The 22907-nt window shown below is 49.5% G+C and overlaps 2 protein-coding genes across 9 annotated transcripts in view; both read right to left on the reverse strand.

Annotated features, from left to right (window-relative positions):
- Positions 1-1232: 1232 nt before the first annotated feature.
- Naa35 (N-alpha-acetyltransferase 35) lies at positions 1233-4985 on the reverse strand. The gene is made up of 2 exons (XM_077676674.1): positions 3839-4985; positions 1233-2160 (listed from the first exon to the last, which is right to left on the reverse strand). Exons 1-2 carry the CDS (start codon positions 4954-4956, stop codon positions 1248-1250), a joined length of 2031 nt encoding a protein of 676 aa, XP_077532800.1. The 5' UTR covers positions 4957-4985; the 3' UTR covers positions 1233-1247.
- Positions 4986-19156: 14171 nt separating this feature from the next.
- Positions 19157-22907, reverse strand: part of LOC144145170 (solute carrier family 35 member G1-like) — a 103005-nt gene continuing 99254 nt past the window's right edge. For all 8 annotated transcript variants that reach the window (XM_077676680.1, XM_077676676.1, XM_077676679.1 and 5 more), the window contains one exon: positions 19157-22583. In XM_077676680.1, the coding sequence (XP_077532806.1) occupies positions 21728-22583 (856 nt within the window). In that variant the 3' untranslated portion in view covers positions 19157-21727. The remainder of the gene's footprint in view (positions 22584-22907) is intronic.

Raw genomic sequence — 22907 nt, forward strand, 5'->3', positions numbered from 1 at the left:
CTTTTTTTTTTTAGTAAAAACTTGTTAGTACTTGAAAACACATTTAACGTTTTGAACGTTTTAGAAGCCAGAGCCATTCTTTGTATCTCGAAGTATTTTAAAATGCAGTTAAAACAATGTAAATAAGCAGTTCCACCACGTTTCTCTGCTATAGCAATGCCCACCACGTTTCTCTGCTATAGCAATGCAGCTGCTCTTGCCAGCCATCAAACAAGTGAACTTGTGCTGGTGGCTGGATGGATCATTTTGCGCAATTTCATTCAGTTTCCATCTTGCTGGGGATGACACGTCTAGCTGCACTATTGGCATCACACTGCGAACGGAACAAGACTTTTTGAAACAAATTCAATTCATGACGTCAATAGGCACAACATTGATTTCCGACGCCAGATTCTGTTCTTTAGCAGGTACAAGCCCGGTCCTTCCTGTGTGCAACAAGCGCCATCTACTGTTCCACTTGGAACACTCCATCTATTCCTTTTATGCAACTGCTAAAAGAGCTCTGCTTTTCTGCATCAGCAACCTAGAGGAAGAAACGTGGGTTTTGGAACGAACGCCCCGGGTCCAAGCCCCGGCAATGCCAATGCTTTTTCCACGACCCAGAATTCTTGTTGTAAAAAATGTTCTCTTAGCTTAATTGTGGGCATTATTTTTCTAACTAAAAGTGGTTTGGTAGCAGGGTGCGGCATACTAACGCGCTCCGTTTAACGTTTTGCATCACACCAGAAGTGCTGGGCATGAACCCATCTTGGAACAGAATATCGCTTCGCCAACTTTGCAGTGCCACTCTTGTCTGCATAACCCCTTTAAATGTTACAAAATGATCCAACCCACTGTGCAAGTCTTAAAAGTAACATCACTTGAGAGTGCCAAAATGAACTTGGTGAGGTATGAAGAGACTAAGTTTAATATCACACAGATTAAGCTGTTCTAAATGTTTCGTGAATGTAATTTATATATTGCCTCCCGTTTTGCTTTGCACCCACACTCTGCCCATCACATCAAGCAGAAAACGGCTTCGTACTTGTGCACATTTAAAACAATCTGTGAACACGTCTGTGCGAATCGTCAGCGTCCCACTGGTTCTAAGCAAAAGCTACACCCTCCCTGCAGAGGTGGAGTCTGTTGTGTTCGTGAATTGATTCCAGTTTCGTTTTGTGGTTGCAAACGAATTCCAGAAGACAGGCATGACAGGAAAGAACAGTTCTGGGTGCGATGATGGGTGGTGCCACATCCCTTGCAGGCGCCTAGTGCAGGGTAGTCACGTGTGCAATGTTCCGCGCCCAGCTATTCCGAGTGGTCACCATCTCGGCCAAACTACGTTCACTATGTCTAAAGTAATTCCCGGTATACAACAGGGCCAACCCGAAATGTGCCACTGCACGCCGGCGTACCTTCTCCTTGTCGAACTCCGGGCAAGGCCTGCGCAGCTTGCCATCCAGGGTGAAGCCCGCCAGGGTCTTGTAGTATCCGCCACACAGGTTCTGGTAGGCCTGGCTGACAAAGATCTCTCTGCTGTGCGGGCAGGGCTTCTTTCGGCGCCTGCCCTTCTTGACGGGGCGCCCCGTGCGCAGCTGCTCTGCCCGGGCCTCCTGCTCCACGAGGAAGGCGTCGGCGCGTGACAGCGCCGAGATCATCCAGCCATAGAGGAACTCGTAGAGGTACCAGTAGATGTAGCCGTACTCGTGCGCCGAGTACAGCTCCAGCTCAAAGCCTGACAGCAGGTAGCGGATCATGGTGCGCAGCACGTGGTGCAACACCCACGTGGTGAAGCAGGCCAGCTGCTGCTGTGGAGGGGGAGGGGCCGGAGAGGAGGAGGAGTCCGCCTTGAGGGCGATGCTGTGCAGGACCGTGTCCAGCCGGTCGGCCTCGTCCTGCAGCACGGCCAGCTCCTCGAGCAGGTGGGTCAGCTTGTCGCGCTGCCGCGCCCGGTTGTGGCCGCTGATGTGCACCATGGAGGTGAAGGGCCGCACGCAGTGGGCCAGGAAGGCCTCGACCAGCTCGCGGGCGTGCGGGTGGTTGCCCAGGGCGTTGTTGCCCCGCTGCGAGAGCACGGGCGGCCGGATGAAGGAGCGGATCGAGTCCTTCAGCACCTCTACCATGCTTAGGTTGCCCAGGACCTTGCCCGGGCAGGACAGGTACAAGAGCTGCACCACAGACCTGGGGGGGGACACACGTTCAGTTAGCAGATGCCCGAGGTGGACACTCTGGTTGGTTAACACTACGTAGTTAGAGGAAGGGAAAAAACTCCTGCAATCCATTTCTGCTTACAGTTGATTTTTCTGACAAACAGCAACAAGTGTGATAACAATGATACCAGACTTAAGTTTGGACGGCAAACTGAGATTGGTGCGTATTTTCACATTCTTGAGATGCAGTAAAAGCTTGATGTGGGCCAGTTGGTTCAACGTGAGTGAAAAACGTTCAGAGGTGCAAAAGACATGGGCACAAGAAGAAACAAACGAGACAGAGTGTCTTGTCTGTCTCGTTTGTTTCTTCTCGTGTCTGCGTGTATTGTGACTTTAAACCCTTTTCTCTCCTGGCAGGTTTTGTTCTATTTAGCAGGTGGCTCAGACATCTTGTCGGTCTTGGTAGCATCGTGCCTCATTTGCATAATGCCAACATCATTTTGGCAATTGGCGTTTCTGCAACAAACTGGTTATTCTGCCCAAGGAGAGAATTTGTCATTGCTTTACAAATGGCACACAATTTACAGAGCTTTAATAAATTTTTTCAGATCAGAAATACTCATCTAGAATCTTCTTTTTCTTGCAAAGCACACTGCTATTGAAGAAACAAACAGTTTGTGTATGATAGGATATTCTTCAGTACTGTTACTCCAATTTTTACAGAATGTTATATTTTCCAAATACTATTTGGTTTACAACCCAGAGCTTTGATATTCTTCTGTATTTATTTTTCTCTATACTATTTGGTTTGCAACCCAGAGGTTTGATTTTCTTCTGCATTTCTTTTTCCCTGAGATACGAAAATATAACTACACATGCAAATTTTTACAGGAATTTTACATTTGTCCGTTAACATTTGGGCTTACAACACTAAATATAAATTCACTTGTTGGGCATGTTGGCAGTCGACGATTATAAAGACCTAGAAACGAAGCACAAGTACAGTCAAAAGCTTTATGACAGTAAACACAGGAGCAGGAAAGCACTCTGGTAGAACACTGCTGCACACTTGCAGTTAGTGTGTTTAGCGGACAAACTCCCTGAAGCGTTTCATCACGCGGTTGCCAGCTGCGTTAGTTACATCACGCCACCTGGAAATTGAGGGTGTGAAAATAAAGCTTTTTTCATTGCCCATTTGGGCAGCAAAAAACATGTTTTGATAGTATTCAGTGACTTTTGTGGCTTGGTAAAGAGTGCCTGATCTGCACATGCCTTTGCTGCGACAATTTGCAGCTATCGTGATTAAAAACCAAGTGATAGTGGGTACACCAGAAATACAAAGTATGGAAGTGCACCAACCCATCGCTAGACAACTCTGCATGTGCCAAGCGACACACACTTTCACGTTCACTGCAATAAAGCTTTTGACTGTACCTGACGAGTACACAAAAAGTAATGCTTGCCTCATTGTCATGTTTTGTGCTAATTCAAAGTGCTTCGTCGTCGGCTCATTTAAACCAAAAGGCTCCTTCGAAATTTGCCAAATTAACAAGCACTTAACTTGGTTTGCGACGATGACAGGCGTTACGATACTTTTGACCCAAGCAGGGGAAAACGAAGGAAAGAGAACACACGGAAAACAGAAATTGGGAATCTTAAAAAATAGACACCCTTGCATCGAGTGATGCCAAGTACAAAAAAGAGTATACCTGGACAGAACACAAGGCCACGTCTTGCTGAACTCGCCGAGGAAGTCCACAGCCGAGTGAAACGACGTGCAGTCGACAATGCGGCAAACGTGTCGAAGGCGGCCGATCAGGGCCTCGAGGTAGTCCATGGTGTCCTCCCGGGGCTTGATCTTCGTGTAGCGCGGAAAAGTGGGAGGCAACAGGCGCTGGTTCACCAGCGGCTCGAAGCCCATCACGGTCGGGTAGTCGGCGCGGTTGGTCCCCTCCGCGTTGGGGTCGGGCTGCACTCCAAGCGCGATGGTTCGGCGCAGAACGGGCAACACTTCGAGGCACTGCTGCAAGAGACGTTCAACTTCTTCGACGCCCTCACTGCCTTTCTTGTTGAACACGATGAGAGCCTGCTGAAAGAAGCGGCAGAACTTGATCCTCGAGTAGACCGCCATGTTCTGTTCGTGGCACTCCAGCTGCGCCAAGTCGTACTCTTCGCCAGGCTTCAAACGGGTAGCCTTCACCTTCCTCGAGAGCTCGTCTTCTACCTCCTTCATCATTCCTGCGGCCCGCACTTCGGCGACGTCCCAGGCGAGCTTGAAACCGTACACAACCGGCTGAAAATCTTCCTCCTCGAACACGGCAGCCTTGGTGACAAAGTTCTTGATCATGTCGACCATCTTGAGGACGCATATCGAGAACGCTTTCATCACTTTGTCCTCGATCTGGTGCGGCTTGTGGAGGTACAGGTTGGTGAACACGGTCTGCGCGAGGGAATGGCCTTCCAGCCACGTTACCAGGCAGGCCAGCGTCGAGTCTATGATGCCGATGTGCTCCGCCGGGGTGAGGTCGGCTATCTTCAGCATGTTTGCAGCCAGTGCTTGGTCGAAATTCATTACTTTCTTGTTGCCAAAGTTGCACATCATTCCCGCGTCCATTTTCGGGTCCATCATCTCGATAGCGGACATGGCTTCGAAAAGCGTAAACATTTCGTCGTGAACGAGCTCACCCAGTTCCAGCTCCTTGGTTGCTTCCCGAAATTCTTCTGTGATGTCTTTCCAGCAGTAAACAGGCGCTGGCGGCTCATTTTTGCACGGAATAGAGTTTTCTCCCGCAGTAGAGTCGACGAACAAGCTGCCTTCGCCAGCCATCTTTGATGATGCCGGTCACACTGCTGTTGCTGCTGCGCTGCTGCTGCTTGCCTGCCTTTCTCGACAACTTCTGCACTACGTTTTTTTGTATTACTACTTGCGATGCATGTGCAAATAACTTGCTTACAACCAAATTTCTTGTAAATCTACTGCTGAAGCGTATTTTTTCAATACCTTTGATGAAATTAAAAAGTAGTTTCGGTTTCGTGTACAGGAAGCATAACTGGGGGAGCAAGGGAGAAGAATGCAGCGCTTTCTGTAGCTACGGCTCCAGAAAGCGCTGTTGTTTTACCATGTTGCAACTACAACATCACATTTTGGATTCGACGTACGCGCCAAAGCACACAACTAAGGTTGTCCTCGGCTTAGATATCTCCAAAGCCTTCGACACTGTGCGACACTCATATACTACAGATGGTGAACAAGAACGGCTTTGGGGAGCGCACGTACAACTACATTAAATTGTTCCTCTCATCTCGTATACTCACCCTTCATTTCGGAAACATCCAATTTGACACCATTAAACTGGGTAGCCTAGGAACGCCCCAAGGATCGGTACTGTCACCTTTCTTGTTTAACCTCACCATGAGGGACCTTCCGGCCCTTCTCTCGGACATACCCTACCTATATCATTCCATACATCGCTCAGTCGAAGGCATGCAGTCCTTCTCAGGCAGCTCCAAACATTATCATTCCCCACTCCACATCCCATGTCCATCATATATCCTGGCGAATATAAGGACACTTGCCCCTTCTGTTCTGTGGAACGAGCATCACTTCACCACATCATTTGGTCATGTCCATTAATACCCGCATCACGTAGAAGAAATCATCCCATCCTTCATAACATATCATCCTTAACAGAGTGAGAGGCTGCCCAGCTCCCCACGTGCAAGAAGCCCTCGCCCAGTTGGCTGAAAACACCGAGCGACCGAGCTCCCAAATCACCGGGAGCCCCGCTGTCTAGATGACTGAGCGAACAGCTCAGGGGTGCAATCACCACAACTTTTGGGCAAAATAAAGTTACTACTGCTACTGCAGCGCTTTCTGCGTGGACGGGGCATGCATCGCATTGAAGAGTCGATTAAGGGGCTTTAACTCCAGCTACACTGCCAGTGCCACTTTTGTCAGGAAACAATCGTACCATGTGCAGTAGAGATTTCTCCATGGAATTATAGCCTGCAGAAGTGGAACAATGTCGTGAAAAATCAAATCCTCTGAGAGAGAGATGGTTTAGACGCGAAGCTTTCTCCCATGCAACCTGAGTAAAAGTCAACGTCCAAAATCCAAACCGATTCAACCGCGTCGGAATGGCGCAATCACAAATGGCGGCAGACGTCGCCTTCATAAAGCGAGAGACCTAGTTCAATTCCGACCACGGGAAGCGCTTTTTTTTCTTCTTTTTTTTGTCGCGTAAGCTACACTGGCCGAGGTTGAGCAGTTTCGCGTGGACCTTGAAAGGCGGTGCTGCGCAAGCGCCAGGAGCATTGAATTGAATTGGATTAATTTGGATTGGGTTGGGTTAAATTGGATTGAATTGGATTGGATTGGATTGGAATCCAATCCTATTGGAGTACGGGTGTGTAGAGAATTGGGTCTGCACATTCCCCGGTCTGCGCATTCCAGAGGAGTGACGTCATAGCTGCGGCAGACGCACTGGCGCCGGCGCGTGCCCAGCTGTGCGCCTCCGTTGCACAGTAGCCAAGTCTGGCGCTGCGCCGGAGCCGCTTGATAGCCGCTTCGCGTGGCTCCTGGAGAGCCGTGCTGTGCATGCGCAAGGAGCAGTGACTGGACTGGACTGGATTGGACTGGTTTGGATGGGATTGGAAATCGTTTTAGCAGCAGTAAGCATGATAATCAGCTAATTCTAGACAACCAGGAAACCTAAGAATAACCAGCTGAACTTTAGCTCACGGTACGTATATCCTGCTGGCATAGCCGAGCTAAGCCACAGCTTTTTTTTTTTCTAAAGGCGCTTGATGTGCCTTTGTGGAAACCGAATGTATAAGTTTTTTTTATTTATTTAAAAAAAAGTTGGACTCAAAATGCTGGACCCAGTGCTCCATCTCGGGCTCCGCCTGGCGTGTGGCGCCTTCCGCACTAGCCCGGTCGAAAGCCTCTATGTGGAGTGCAACAGATGGAACCTACAACGTCAGCGAGCATACACAGATCTTTTTTATGCTTTTAAAATTTCATCCATGCCACACCATCCTTCTAAATCAGTTTTTCATGATACATCCATGACTGAACTCCTTTTAAATCGACCATCGTTCTCTGTGCCCTTCTCTTACAGAGCTAGAGAGGAAGCGTCAGAGCTTGCTGTCTCCTTTTTAGATACAATCCAAAGTTCTCTAACAGATTTTATAGCACCATGGCATCTCCGCCCTGTATCATGCGACACATCTTTCACACATATAGATAAAAACCGAGCTCCCACATCTGCAATCCTGCAGCACTTCTTGTATTTGCAGCAGAAGTATGAGTGTTCTGAATTTTATACGGACGCCTCTAGAACTGCCACCTCTGTGTCCTGCGCGGCGCATGGGCCCGGCCTTAGTGTCACTAGAACTCTTAACAGTAATACAAGTATCTTTACGGCAGAGGCTTATGGTGTACTTCTTGTTGTTAATCATATACTCCAAAGCCACACCCCACAATCCATTATCTATACAGATTTCCTCAGTGTTGTGCGGGCATTGTCATCAACAAAGTCTTCAAAAAATCACGTTGTAAATCTTATCATCAGAGGTATTATGTCGGTGTATGTCCACAAATTTGAACTCGTCCTTTGCTGGGTCCCTGGCCACTGTGGTATAGCAGGGAACGAAGCCGCGGATCGAATGGCCGCTGCTGCTACACTCTCGAATGCAGTAGACATAACCACATTACCCTACACCGACGTGAAGCCACACATCAAACAACAACTTCGCAAAACATGGCAAACACATTGGAGTGAACAGGCAGACAACAAGTTACACGTAATAAAACCACACTTGGGACCGTACACCTCCGATACACGCAACAGATACATAGAAGTCGCCTTGGCTAGAGTACGGATAGGGCACACGCACGCAACGCACTCGCACCTGCTCACTGGATCTCCAAGACCTCTGTGCAGCAGGTGCGGAGAGGCCCTATCCGTGATCCACATCCTTATACAATGTAAGGCACTCGACATTACACTACGCAAACACTTCCCACAACTACACACACGACATATTCCACCACACCCGTCATACTTCTTAGGAGACGATGCCATGTTTTCTGTTCAGCGCACCTTTGAGTTCCTATCAGAAGTTCACTTTTTACAACTCATCTCATACCACCCATAGTTTTACCCCTGGTCCTATACACCAGCCACCTTATTTATTTTTTAACCACTCTTGTTCTTCACCCTGGCCCTTTACACCAGCCGTACTCATAGTTTTAAACTGATTTTATTTCGTGTTCTCTCCTCATCAAATAACTTTGTGTTTGGCGCTCTTTGCCCGTGTCGGCTTTCCGCCAATAAAAATCAAACCATCGTCAAAAAAAAAAAAGTTGGCTTTCCCGCAGTGCGCTTTTTTCTGAGCTTCGCGTTGCATCATCACCATAATCATCATCACGACCCCTCCCATCGCCTAAATTTGGCTTTTCTGCACTGCGTTTTCGCGTTCAACGCCACCAGTGAGGCAAAGAAAGCTTCTCTTTAAAAAAGCAGGAACAATCCCGGCTCATGGTCGGCTCATAAGCCGGGTCGTACTCATGAGCCGACCTCATGGCCCAGCTCCTGCGGGAGCTTCACCGGCTTGTGGAATGGGAAAGTAGACATGGCATCGATTTCGCCCGAACGGAAGCTTCATTGTAATGTTCCGGCAATCTCGGTTGCTGAACGCGCTGGGAGAAATACATGAATTTTAGCTGGCCGTTTTTGGCGGTCCCCTCCGCTCCGATAGCAATTGCGGGGCCGCCATTGCGCATGCGTGACTAAGTCTAAGTGCGTGACGCACTTGGCCGCGAGCAGCTGCCGCTCCGGTTGAGCTGAGCGGGCCGCCGGGAGCGGAGCGGACCGAACGGCCAGCTAAAACTCTTAGCTGACACCGACGTCATAACAGCCGCTATTCCAGAACACTGCGTACATGGTGAAGGCTGTAGTTTTTTACCATACGTGGAGAATTAAGCTAGCTGCGAAATAGTGCCCGGCAATGGCGTCGATAACATGAGATAGCCGATCGGTGAGAACAGTAAGCCGCTGCACTCAAGCCGAACGTCTAAGTGAGTGCAGCAGTCGGCGCAGCAATATCCAAAGAATTTATTGCCTTGAACTATGCGACACTGATTACTGTAACGTCGTGATTCATATAACAGCATGTTGCCACATATTGAAGGGACGGGAACCGATCGAGCTGTCGCAAGAAAGCTCGAAATTCCGGCGAGGAGAAAACAAAATTAGCAGCACAACTAGGATCAGCAGAGAACTCGCCAGAAAGGGAATCTAGGCCAGGAGGAAAATGGGAAAAGCGAGAGAAAGAGAAACACCTTTATTTCCCAAAAAAGCAAATAACAAAAGTGGCATCTGTGTGCGGATAGGTCATATTTGAGACGTGTACCTGCCAAGCTGGACCACAGAGTTTGCGTGAAGGGAACTTAGAAATGGGAGGCAGGAGAACGCGCCACGGGAAAATATGCGAGGCTGGCTCGAAGCTGAAAGAGATCGAGGACGAAGGAAACGAACACTCGCCTTTGCCGCAGCCCGTCGCCCTGCCCTTGTCCCTGTTCCCTTTCCCTTCCGCTGCTCCCAACCCTTTCCGCTGCATCCCAGGAAAAATCAGGGGGTTCTCACCCGGCCCGTATTCTTGGCTGTTGGTCGCTGAGTAGCTTTTCCCATTTATTTCATCTACACCCTCTGGTGGTCAAAATCCCGCTTGCCATTTGGCCTATTCATTTATTTTACGATAGGGTATTAACCGGTTATACTTCGGCGGCGATACCGGGGGGGGGGGGGGGGGCGCTTGCCTCATGTACTTAAAGGGACCCAGAAAAGCCTTCTGTAAAAGTTACAAAAGGCCTGTATTGTCACGTAGCACCAATATTGCGATGCAATGCCGTTGGAATTATTGATCTACATTCAGTATTAGCTGCGCCAGAAGCAATTAAATGCACCTTTCCCCACTTGCCGATCGACTCCTCCTCCCTCTCTGCCTCCTTCAAAGCAGCTAGCTACATTTCTGCGCCTAGGCTCGCGTCAATCACTGCGGACCCGCCTTTGCCGCCTTTGCCTCGGGATCGCGCAGGAAGGAGGAAGAGCAGCCGGAAGCCAATGGCAGTGACGCCGCCGGCGGCCGACCTTGCCGGCGATTGGGCGAATCAGGGGGCGCCTTCGCCGTTGCGTCACCCGCGGTCGCCGTTGCGTCACCCGCGGTCGCCGTTGCGTCAGCCGCGGTCGGCTCGCTGCGGCGTCGCGCTCATCGGCTGAGAAAGGCGATCTTCAAAAATTGTTTACAAATTATCTGTACAACGTATGGGGCTCACACTTGGCTCAAAAATCCCCCGTTATGTGTTCTACCACCTGAATGCATTTGATTGCCACCTTCACAAAGCTTTTCGGGGTCCCTTTAATGTCCGCGGAAGAGAACCGCCAAGCAGCCATCCGTAAATCAGTTACACTAGATGAGTGTGGCATGACTAGACCCACATCAAAAGTCTATTTCATGTCCATTATTTTGTGCACACAAAACATGATCACTCGGTATTCCTTTTTTTATCCCCAACGTTAGACAAAAAGCTAGAATACCTGCATCGGGTCATATCAGACAACCGTTACCTATACGGTGGTCGCTTGTTCGTTGCACTACGTATGACGCACAGGTTCGCTGTCTACTTACGTTGTTAGTGACAAAAGCACGTCCACGGAACGTACAAATGAACCACACGTCTCGTAAAAACAGTGTCTCACGTGGGGACGATGTTCGAAAATTTATCTCAGTTGACGTTCGTTTCCTAAACGGTGCAACACTGGCATTCCCTGCAAGAACCTAGCGCCGTCTAACTTGTTTGCTTCTAGCATTATCACTGAGATTCTTTTTACCCTCCCTTCTCGAAGCAGTTAAAAAAGGCGCTGTTTTGACAACTGCTAAAGACGACTCGCCGACACCGTTCACGTGGCTTTGACGTACAGTCGCTGGTTCCAATTGTAACGGCCTGGGTGGGAGCCAGACATTTCCAAGTTTTTTTTTTTTTAAATCATGAGTGTCCCAAACCTTTCGTAGACATTTTTTTTTGTAAGTAACCGTTTTTCAGTATATTATAGGTTGTTTTAGCATGCAGTACGTGTGCGTCCAACGGTGTTTCGCACCATGCTGGATATCGCCGACTTAAAATGGGCTAAAAACTGACCCCAGTGCGAGATTCGAGCCCACACACACGGAGAAATACCCTTATTGTGTGACAGCCAGTAATCCTCGACGTCGGCCGAGAGCCCCGGGGATAGCACCGCCTTCGGCCAGCTGAATGACCCAGACTTGATCCGCTGGGCAGGAGCTAAGTAATACGGTCTCCCGTTGTTCTGCAGCAGTGATGTTGCGACAGGCCCATGGCATGCGGGCCAGGTCTGCCCTGCCTTTAAACCGGTGAAACTATTTCGAATGTTGCGCGCGTACACAGCCGTGTTGGCCGGGGCACGTCGAGTTCGTTTTCAGAAGTCGCGAAGCCACGGATTACCATTTACTCGAGGGTAGGATGAGTTGGAGATAAGCGGGCCCGCTCTAGCCTGTAATGATGAGTGATGTCCCTGTAGGACACGAGCCGATCACTGCCCAAACAGAATTTTTTGAACGCCGAATTTTCGGAACTTATCATTTGATAAGATACCGTTGTTTTATTCTCATCTCGCAAGCGCGCGCACGCACGCACGCACACTCACTCACTCACTCACTCACTCACTCACTCACTCACTCACTCACTCACTCACTCACTCACTCACTCACTCACTCACTCACTCACTCACTCACTCACTCACTCACTCACTCACTCACTCACTCACTCACTCACTCACTCATTCTGCAATCGAAAATGTTTCTGGCTACAGGACTTCGCCCTGAGCATCCTCACTAACTGTTAGACCCTTCCTGATATCCCCATCGTCATAGGCCCCCGGACACGCCGCCATCCCCGGCAGTGAAGCGGCCCACGCTGCTGCTCGCGATCCCCACCCGCACAGGACCAACCCAATCCACATACTGGCTAGTCGGAGACGCTTACCAATTACCGATAAACTCGCAGCAGGCTACCACCACCACACTGGCGCCTCTTTTCGCCAGGCTACCATCCTCGAAGCGGAAGAAGCGGCGCTCGCACTAGCCATAGCCCAGACCCAAGACGAGATAATTATCAGACTCGCAAGCAGCGTGTCGAAAGTACACAGTCGGAAGGATTTCCAAGAAAGCTCTTAAAACACTGGCGCCAAACCCTCCTGAATGAGCCGTCAAGATCATCTGGACGCCTGCCCATTCATCCCTTCGCGGCAATGCAGCGGCTCACGCTCACGGCCGGGATATTGCACGCCGCGGGCAGCGCAAGAGGACGATGAGAGGACAAGTCACTCACTCATCACATACAACGACATCATCCAACATTACATGCTCACACGACGCACCTTGCTGCCGCCGCGGCGGATAAGTTAACAAAAGAACAAGAGGCCACCCTCCGACAAATCCAAACACATGTCCGCACCCCACACGGCTCCACGCCATTCACCCTGCAATATAAAACCTCTATGCCGACACTGTGACAATCGAGAACCACTCTACCGTATCGTTTGGACATTCCCTTCAAACCCAGACCTTGCACCAATTCCTAATCCTACATACGAGCAATGGGGGAGTGAACTTGCCAGCTCGGACCTAAGTAAGGAGCTTTGACTCGCTGAAAGGGCAAAGACTGCAGGCCGCACCAACGGAGTCCTGGACTGAGGACCTTGTCCACTTACCAGCTTGATCTCATTGTTAAAATTTTTCTCCTCCTCCACCTCCATCGAGGAAGCTACAACCTGGCGGCGCCTCCGGACGAACACCTAACCAATCCCACCCGTCTCCCCCTCATCTTCCCCACCCAACACCCTCTCCTCCGCCCTGCACCCTGCGTGGGCAGCCAACGCACCCCAGATTTTACCCCACTTCCCAACCCCACATTTGAGCAGTGTTCTCTTGCTAGCCGACCCGGACACCCAGCTCAACCACTTCCCTTCCCCTCCCTGGGCTGTGGGAGAACCTGACGACCAGCACCGGCTTGGATGCTCAGCAACCCCTGGTGTCCAGGGTTCAGACAGCATGGTCGTCCCATGGCCTCCTGGACTGAGGGACCACTCCCACATCACCAGGCTCAAAATAAAGTTTTTCCTTCTCCTCCTCCTGGTGACCCGAGCGAGGACAGCCCGTTGAAGCCTAGGAATCCCGAACTAGGGATGTCTTTCACGGGGCGAGGCCCATGACATCAGCCTCTGCTCGACAAATAAAGATTTATTTTTTATCTCTCACTCTCTCATTGAAAAGGTTCGGACAGCACGGAACCCGACTGAAGTGCATACAACCTGACCGTCAGAAAAAGAAAAAAAAAGTAAACGCTGTCTTCCTCCAAGGAAACATGGTACCGTGAATGTTTCGTTTAGTTAATAGACAGGTAGCACGCCAAATCAAAGCGATAATAGGCGTACCCCAGGGCTCTATCCTTGGACCTTTGCTATTTTTAATTTATGTGAACGACTTTTGTAGCATACCTTATACGCCTCGAGCTTCGCGATCGCTGCGCCGCCTGCCGCCGCTTCTCCGCGGTGTTGACGGGATTTGCGCTGCGTGGCTGATAGGGGCTCGTGCCGTGTTTTGGTTCTGTTTCGTTTCTTTTCGCCTTTCCGCGCCCTAAAAAAACTTGTTATGGTGACGTCTATAGGCAAAGAGTACGTTTAGGTCACTTAAAAAGCAGCTGCGTCTTCGTAGAGTACGCGATCGCCTGCAAGAGCTACCCGGGGACACGGTTCTGCGCGCTTCGTCGCCGCTCTTCCGGGCGTCGGCGACGGCAGCAACGCATCACCCCTGTCACCTCCAAAACATCAGGCACAAATAAATTCTGCTGTCGCCTCGTTTAGACCTGATACTGGCACAATGAGAGGTTGGCTTTATTTTGCTGCGTGGACAACGAATGCGGCTTCGTTTCGAATATATACGTCGCAGAAAAATATGTTTCGTGGATGTGATTAACCAATCCAGGACAATAACTTATGCCATTTATAAGATATAAATCCTGCGAAAATGTTAAGTATATTCCAAGCCTGTGCGTCGTTAAATATGTGCGCACACATGCCATATAGCAAGAACGAAGACAAGTTAATGAAAGCACGGAAAAATAAATGCTGTGCAAGTGCGGAATTAAAATAAATGAAAAATGAAAAAAAAAAACCACACAGTGCAGCTTCTGACATGCTAAAGACGTTCGTCGAAACTTAAGCCAGGTAGGGTTCACTAGACCAACTATACGCGAAATGCACCGCTATTTCGTGAGACATCGGGGGGGGGGGGGGGGGGGGGAAGGGGAGGGGAGGGGGACGCTGTGTACAAATGAGGAGCGGAATCAAGCAATGAACGTTTTAGTAATCACACACAAATCTCGCGTTCACTTTCCTTTTGTTTTTCTACTTCAACGAACAGCTGATCGTACGGCGGACGCATCTTTGGAAGTATACAGGGTAGGCTGTTCAACAAGCGATGAAAGGTGTCGTTGGAAGAGTGCACATGTGGTATATGTGATAAGGCCCTCTGATTTCAGTTTCTGCTTTATTCTGCAGGCTCCCTGTGCCATATGACGATATTTCGAAGAAGGATTAGTCGCGGACGCGGATTATATTCTAAGCCCGTCTCCGTGCTGCTCGCAGAGGATATATCTATAGCAGATGAATGTTTGCGGGCGCTCACCTCAAGAAAAGGCGGCTCTGTCGTGTGCTGATCCCCGAGTATAATTATGCATTGTCCATCGTACTTTTGTTGAATATTCCTGAAATTAACACAGACTGGCTTGTAAATGGTGGTGATCAATATCTGAGGTATATTATTGGCAAACGTAACTGGCGTGCTGTCAGGTATGAGTGCTCCGCTGATTGCGAACAAAACCGATTTAAATCGTAGCGTATAGCCGTATCATGAACATCTGAGGACCCGGTGGTTACGGAGACACTGCTAGTAAATTCAGGTCAGTGTAACTACAATCGGCTCCATCATACGCCGGTTCCGCGACGCTGGCCTCTGACACACACCTGGCGCTTATACAGATTGAATATACCACACTAAGGTCGCGCCAGAAACATTTATACTCTCGTAAACACACCTTATTTGCGAACAGAGTGACTGCTCCACATAAGCACTGATAAGCACTGATCAAACGCCCGCAAACGGTAAATCTCTGGCGTGAACGTGCCGCAAAAGCAGCGGCGGCACTGGGGAGCCGGACGCGGACTCCCGCGCCTGCTTTCGAAACGGGCCGCTAGGGGGATTTCAGTGGCGCCCCTACAGGCCGCGCTCGAGGCGTATAGGGACCGGGCGGCCGTTGTATGGCACCACCGTCGTTTCAGCGAACAGCGCCGCCCGTGGCGAACCGCTCGTCAGTGGAATGCTGGTGGCGGTCAGCGCATAGTTGTGCATGGCTTTCTGTCATTTTTCTGCGGTGCGGCTTGCAAAGCGAACGTAACCACACGTGCATTTTTCAGATCGGTAAATCTTCAGTGTGGATGTGACGTTTACAAGGTATGCCATGTGTGTTATTTACGCCCATACTCAGTATTTACAAATAGCAGACGACGCTCAATGCGCCAAGCTGGAAGTCAAGCTGGAAGTGAAAGTTCGTTGCTTCATGCAATTTTTTCATGCCTGCATGCAGTTTTGCGAATCGAGGAGTATATACCCGCTAAATGATCCCACAAAGCCGGTGTGCGCAACCGATCTAGGAATGCTGCGGCGCAGGCCTTTGGCAGTTGATGACGAAACGGCGCCGAAGTCGTGCACAAGCGAAAGACAAAGTAGGAGGGTGTCTTCGGGGATTTACCTCAAAACTGAAATTGTGACGGATGACGCTTCCGTATCTTCATTACCTACGGCTGAAACGTGCTTAATTTCACAGAAATATTCTTACTACAGTCATCGGGAATCGTTGATAGAATAAATACCGCATGATAGTAGAATGTTATTGCTTGCCGTGGAGAAGCATTGTTTTACAAGAATTGCAATGGTTTCTGGCTAGTTGGTAAATGGTTTTTCAAAAACCAATTCCTGCGTGACTGAAGGACGCAAGACAGGAGGGTGCCCGAAACCTGTAGAGCCATTGTAGAGCCTACATACGCCGCGCCAACGACGAAGGCGCGGCGCATGTAGGCTCCCTATGCGGTCGCTTTACAAGCTGCCACCTACGCTTGAAAAATCATGCACACCTCCGTCTAACGACGGTGATGGTTTGTCGCAAAGCTCTATCGTATGGGTTTCCTTGGTTGCCTTCTGGATTTAAACTTTGACTAGTTAAGCGTCGAATTTGACCAGCACGCAGTTTGGTCTTTTGGTCGCAGCGTCTTTGACTTTGACCATTTCCCATTCGATTTCGCACGAAGAAAGCTTTGTGTTCAAACATCATAATCATTAGATGACTTTGCTGTTTAATTTTGAACTTCCATGCCCCCTCTCCAAATCTAAACTTTTTCCAGTGTGTCGAAAATGTGTCTGTGGTGGAGGACTCGGGCTCATGCACCCATATTTGAGGCAATCGCGCGTTTTTGGTGTCTTCACCAGGCATCACACGATTTTTTAGGTACTCTGTAAAGAATACTTAAGCATTAAAAAACACCGGCTGACGTTAACACTGCCACATTTTTTAACTATCGGTGCCAGCCAGGGGGTAAAACGGGAAGGGGAGGAGGGGTGGTTTGTAGCTTGTGCTGTTGAGTTGGTGAATAACGTTGGCTCTTGATAAAACGACCACCAGAAACGTGGGTTTTCCACTTCGGCTTTCAGGCTCCCATGCTGTCACAGTGTCGCTCACCAAAACCGAAGGTACAAAGCTCACGGTTACAGAAAGTGTAAACTACCGCAACATTTCTACGGCTACACGCTAATCCATCTCGTATGCAGGTGCCTTTCTATTTAAAGCACACGTATCGAGGTATCCCAGCGCTAAGGCTGGCGTGGAAACCGTAGTCATTGAAACCAGTGAAGATAATTTAAAGTGGTAGAAATGAATAATAATATTCCTAATAGTTTTATTCCTACTCAGATCGCGCGGAGCCAGGCGCAGAGCGCTGCAAAAAGCGCTCGTGTCAATGTAGCCCATTCCCAACCTTACAAGCGTCCAATAAGTTTGCGTAGCCGTTAGTGCATTCAAGAATAAAATAATACTACTAATAGTAGCTTTATTCGTACTCAGAACGGGTGCAGCCAAGCGCACATCGCTGCAAAAAGCGCTCATGCCATTGCAGCCGATACCCAACTTTAGAAGCGTCCGACAAGTTTACGTAGTCATTACTACATTTAAGAACCCAACACATCTGTCTAGACTTTGTTTCACCGCCCATATACGTTCACAACACCACCAAAACATTCAAAGCACCGAAGCAAACACGACAAAAACAACGGGAGGCTGTGTAGTCCAATGCACCGGCTCATTTCACTGACTAGGGGAGCGCCGAGTGGTGGCGCCACCCGTCCAGCTGCCCGGTCCCTATACACCTAAAGTCATTATGTACGCTGATGATACTAACATTTTCTTTACGGCCCGTAGTCTTTCTGAGCTGGAAAACAAGGTCAATACGTACTTAAATCAGTTAGGTATCCAAATGGCTAACCTTAAATAAGCTCCAACTACACACTGATAAAACTAAATACATAATCTTTGCTCCTATCAATAAGCCAAAAAATTATGGCGTTGAGATTATTTTTGGAGGTGTTAAACTAACACAAGAAAAGCAACAAATATTTTTGGGTGTCTGGTTTCAGGAAAATCTCTTGGAACGTTCACATTGATAATTCGGCAATTGATCTCAGTAGGTCGGTAGGCTGCTTGTATAGGTTAACCTCATTGATTCCCACATGGCTGAAACTTTCCATATACTATTCACTTTTCTATTCACGATTAAGCTATTGCATTTTGGTATGGGGCACAACCACCAATACGAATTATGACAGGCTGATAAAATTTCAGAAAAAGGTTTTGCGCATTCATGAGTGCGACACAGGTCGTGCAGAATATTTGCCAACATCTCCCCTTTATATAAAATACTCCCTATTGAAAGCAAACCAAGTTTTTTTTTATTTCAGGCTTTTGCAATATATACATATATATACAAAAATAAACTCTACATCACTGATAACGTATCTGAAACATCTTTATATAGTTTTCGCCGGCAACAGCTTAAGCTGCCAAAGACAAGAACCAATTACGGTCGACAACATTTAGAATACCAAATTCCCGTTCTTTTAAATGTGGAACGGACGCAAGTTAGAAAGAAGATTAATGGAAAGTAATGTTCAGTGTACCTAATTTGTTTCTGTGCCTTGTATTTACTTAATATGGGCCGATTAGTTTCTTTCTGCGCTAGTGCAACTGGTATTTTTGTTGCCAATGTTATCCTGTGCTTATAGTAATGATTTAATAATTGAAATGACGCTGTGATATGTGCCTTTATGTGATATGTGCCTTTATAAAAAAAAGACACAGCGGTGTCTTTTTTTTATAAGAGTGTGTCTGTATGTAAATCAATTTCCCTGTAAACATTTTCTTGATATGTCCTGCTTTGCGAATTAATTGCCATGTTTTGTTTTGTTTGAATTAAAATGTATGTCAACTGTGCTCTGCGGGAAGGTCTCTGTCAGGCTAGCCGCCTTTTGCCTTCCCTCAGTTTTTCTGGATTCTTCAATTCAATTCAAAAAGAATTGAGCAAGTTGCATATTGTCACAGACTTTCGCCAGCTTCCCTAGAAACTCACACGAAGCATAGTCGCATATCCACGTGGACAATCTGTCCCTGTCTGGGTATGTGCTCCTGTATGAGCGTATTCATTGCTGCCATTGGAATGCAATATAGGAGTCATCACAGGCCAGCGATCTTCCCACGAAGCTTTCTGTTAATGGGCACCCGTGCATCCAGACTGCCGCCAGGTAGCAGTTTCACCAGAAGAGCAAAACACGCAAGGCAGAGGGCATGTAACAAACGTCATTCTGTCTTTATTTTGTTCTTAACTATCGACACAAGCATATTCTCAAAATTTTTATCACAGCTAAATCCGTACGGAACGTACAAGCACGATATGCGATATGTGAGGCGCTGACTAAAGGAGGCGAAAAGGGCACATCCCTCACAAGGCCGTAGAGCACCGCCCCGAAACTTCACACACAAAACCGGTGCACAGTCTTTGCAAACAAATCGCGTGATATCCAGGGGTAAGCCTGTCCATGTCCTTTCATCACGTACCACGAGGGTTTTTACAATCCCACTCTAGTGGTGTGGTCTTCTCAACGTTGTCTACCCACAACAAGCACGAATGTACCAGCACCAAACCAGCACCTTCTGCCTGGAAATCAGCCTAGCGCTCAGAGTGCGCAGGAGGCACTCAAGCAAGGCAAGCCTGGATTCAACTAAAGGGCCAAGCACATGTGCAAAGAGTGATGCGTTTCCGAAAGCGTTTTTTTCCTTCTCCGAAAACGGTCTGACAGTCTGGCGGGTACCTCCCGGCTGCCGGAGCGGTTTCCGGAGAGGGAAGACGCATACTGAAACGCACCGTTCCCTGCATGTGTGTTTGGCCCTTGTGGTTCGTGATAGGGCAGCGTATTTCCAAACGCTTCGCTGCACAGAGCACCCACGGGCCCCGTTACATGTCTTCGCGCGATGCAGAACGGTAATTATTCGTGTTCTTTGGCTGCGCCCCAAACCTAAAGCGACCTAAAACATACCAAATCACCATTATTAACAAAAACAACGCGTAGATTTGAGTTTGAAAAAAAATTAGAAAAAATTAGGCATTAAAAAAAACTAACAGATACACCTGCTGAGGCTCGAACCCGAGCCGTCAGCGCCAGTAAGTACGCTAACTCGCGGTCGCCCTAGCGTTCGGACGTGCGAATCATGAGTTCCGGCGGAGCGGTCATGTGCAGCTTTCCGGCTCATTGCAGTTCTTTCAGAAGTAATTACTCTACAGTTATTTAGTGCAATTTAAATAATTTTGGCACTGCTAATACTGAGGGCGACCGCTTGTATTTTGCGGAGTTTAAAGCTTCTCGCTTAACCCTACTACGTTCCACAGCCAAGGAAACTATCCCATTGAAATGTATGGGCGGAAACTTTTGACAGCGAGTAAGGCAAACACTATTTAGAGTTCTGGAAAGTTCTTTCAAAGTGTTCATGTCCAAGGCGACTCCCTGCTCCATGCGAAATATCACTTTCCTGAAGTGGTTCCACTAGGTTCCTGAGAATTCAGAATTTTGAGCGAGAAAGCTGGGGATGAATGGCGGCTCAGCAGGCCACAGAGCCCGAACGGTGCCTTCGTTTTAGCAGGCGCTCAAAAGAATAGCGCGCGCCGTGACATCACACAAGTCACGTGGGTGGTCTGTGCAGCGAAGCGTTTGGAAAGACGCGATCGGGCAAACCCCTGTCCGACTTCCCGTTTCTCTTGGCGCGGCTGCAACTCGTTGGAGCAGGGCAAGACAACTACCAGTACTCAAGTGGCGTTGCATACAAACCGTCTTGTGAACTGCAGAGACCCTGCCACGATACCACGATGATTCCGGCAGTTGAACTTTACTTACGATGCCGAGGTGTAGACGAGTTTTCCGGCATTCAGTGTGTTCGCAGAACAGTCATCACATACACATTTCCAGCCCAAGTCTGTCCTGCCAGCTTTACTTTGATTTCCCGCGTTATTTGGTGCCGCTTTCAGTAGCTAAAGCGAGCTCGAAATAACAAATAAGCGGAACCACAGCGCCGCCCAGGGTGCGCGTTTTTGGCTGCGTGATAATTTTCGTACATTGACTTGCCCACACGCACGCCGGGGCTCAGTGGTTGACGCGCTTGTCATCAAGTAAGTCTTAGGAAATCGTTTTTGCAATTGCTAAAGAATGCAAGGCTGGTGCACCGGTCAGCAAACACTGGGCGCCCCGCTGAGGGCGAAGCACACAAAGGTTGGTTGTTCTACAAGACTAGGCACGTGAGTGCACAAGTGGATCGGCTGAGCGGTCAAAATCATGCGTGGCGACAGTCGCGCTTCCTGTGACGGGGTTGCTGACTTCCAACACAGCCCTTGCTAGAAAAAAAAAAATTCCATAAACACGACGTTCATTCACGTCAGGCTCCACCATCGCACATAGTCCCGGGGGGAAGCGATTGCAGTGTCGTTCCAAGTAACGTTTTATTTTAGATACATATACTCTAAAGAAATTCTTATGTCCGGGCTGATATATCCTGAGGATTTCAGCGAGTAATCGCAATATCTGTTGCCCAAAAATTGGTGACTAGTAAACGTAAAATCAAAAGGCCCAAATGTGGGACACTGCGTGCAAGATATGGTGCCAGTCGTTGAATTTGTATACGACTAGTTATAGTAGCCAGCTATGTGCGATACTCCTTTTTCAATATTTGCATACAGGGCGTGTCTACCAGCAGCGACCAGAACGTCACGCGTGCATGTTTATGACCGCTCCAAGAAAGCAGCCATGGGGTTCTCATCTTCGGTGAAGAAGAAGAGCGCCCCGCTCTTGACAGAAGCTAAGGAAGACCGTCAGGAAATGAGCCAGGCGAGCCTCGCCCGCGTGACTGAACTCTCGGGCAGCGTGAGGGCCCACTTGCGCAGGCCCGTGAGGAGCACGCAACTGGTGACCAGCACCGCGCCGGACACGGTGTACCGGTCGGGCACCTCGCCGAAAAAGGTCACCTGCCAGACGAACACGAACACGATGTCGGCCGCAGCCCGCACAACGGACACGGGTCCCGCCTGTTCGAGCTGCAGAGCGCGGGTCAGCAGCACCTGTCCGCCGAAGCTGAAAGCCCCGAGCACCACGAGCAACCAGCGGTCCAGGCCGCAGCGGGGCAGCTCGAACTTGGCGGTGAACAGGCCGATGGTGGCCGTCTCCAGGATGGCGACCCAGCCGAAGTTGAACATGATCACCGAGTGGTGCACGCCCTTGACCTTTCGCACCACAATGTAGACGCTGGCGCTGAACACGGTCGACAGGAGCGCGGCCACAACGCCGCGGGCGTGCGTGGGGCCGGCGTCCTCCGCGGCGCCGGCGCCGAAGAGCAGCGGCAGCTTGGTGATGAGCGCCAGGCCGACGAGCGTGACGAGCACGGCGGCGACGTGGAAGAAGCCGCAGGGCTCCTTGAGGAAGACCTTTGCGAGCGCGGACACGAAGACGGGCACGCTGAAGATGATGACCGAGGCGTCGGCGATGGGCATGTAGTGGATGGCGTAGAAGCGCAGGAACAGGCTGGTGGCGCCCAGCAGGCCGCGCAGGATCAGCAGCCTGCGCACGCCCTGGGGCCCCAGCGGCGGCTCCCGGCTGAGCACCACCAGCGGGGACGTGAACACCAGGATGCCCAGGAAGCGGACCACCGCCAGCTCGGCCGCCGAGATGTAACTGCGTCGCAGCGGGGGAAGGCGCCGCGGCCGGAGGTGAACACCGAGGCATACGACGACGTGCCGAATCGAGATCACACGGTGTATCAGAACGCTTCGAGAGAAAAACCAGGCTAGCTGCTGCAGCCTTGCCATAGGTATCTAGTAGATATGTCCATGGGCGACACGCTAGCCCGAACAACTCGCAGTTCTTGGCATGGGGCAAAAAACATGGCCGCATTCGCGGGATGGGCTAACACATCTGTGGCGTATGCGGAATAACGTTATGAACTATTAATGATAGCTTCATGGGTCGGGTTAAACCAGTTGTTTCGCGAGTGAGCCT

Source organism: Haemaphysalis longicornis, unplaced genomic scaffold (assembly GCF_048455015.1).
Source record: "Haemaphysalis longicornis isolate Haplotype H1 unplaced genomic scaffold, Haemaphysalis longicornis Haplotype H1 scaffold_7, whole genome shotgun sequence".
Taxonomy (NCBI): Eukaryota; Metazoa; Arthropoda; class Arachnida; order Ixodida; family Ixodidae; genus Haemaphysalis; species Haemaphysalis longicornis.

Coding starts and splice junctions, on each gene's coding strand:
- Naa35 (XM_077676674.1), bottom strand. CDS start 4,956: ATGGCTGGCGAAGGCAGCTTGTTCGTCGACTCTACTGCGGGAGAAAAC. Junction 2,161..3,838: donor TGGCCTTGTGTTCTGTCCAG/GTATACTCTTTT, acceptor GTCCCCCCCCAG/GTCTGTGGTGCAGCTCTTGT.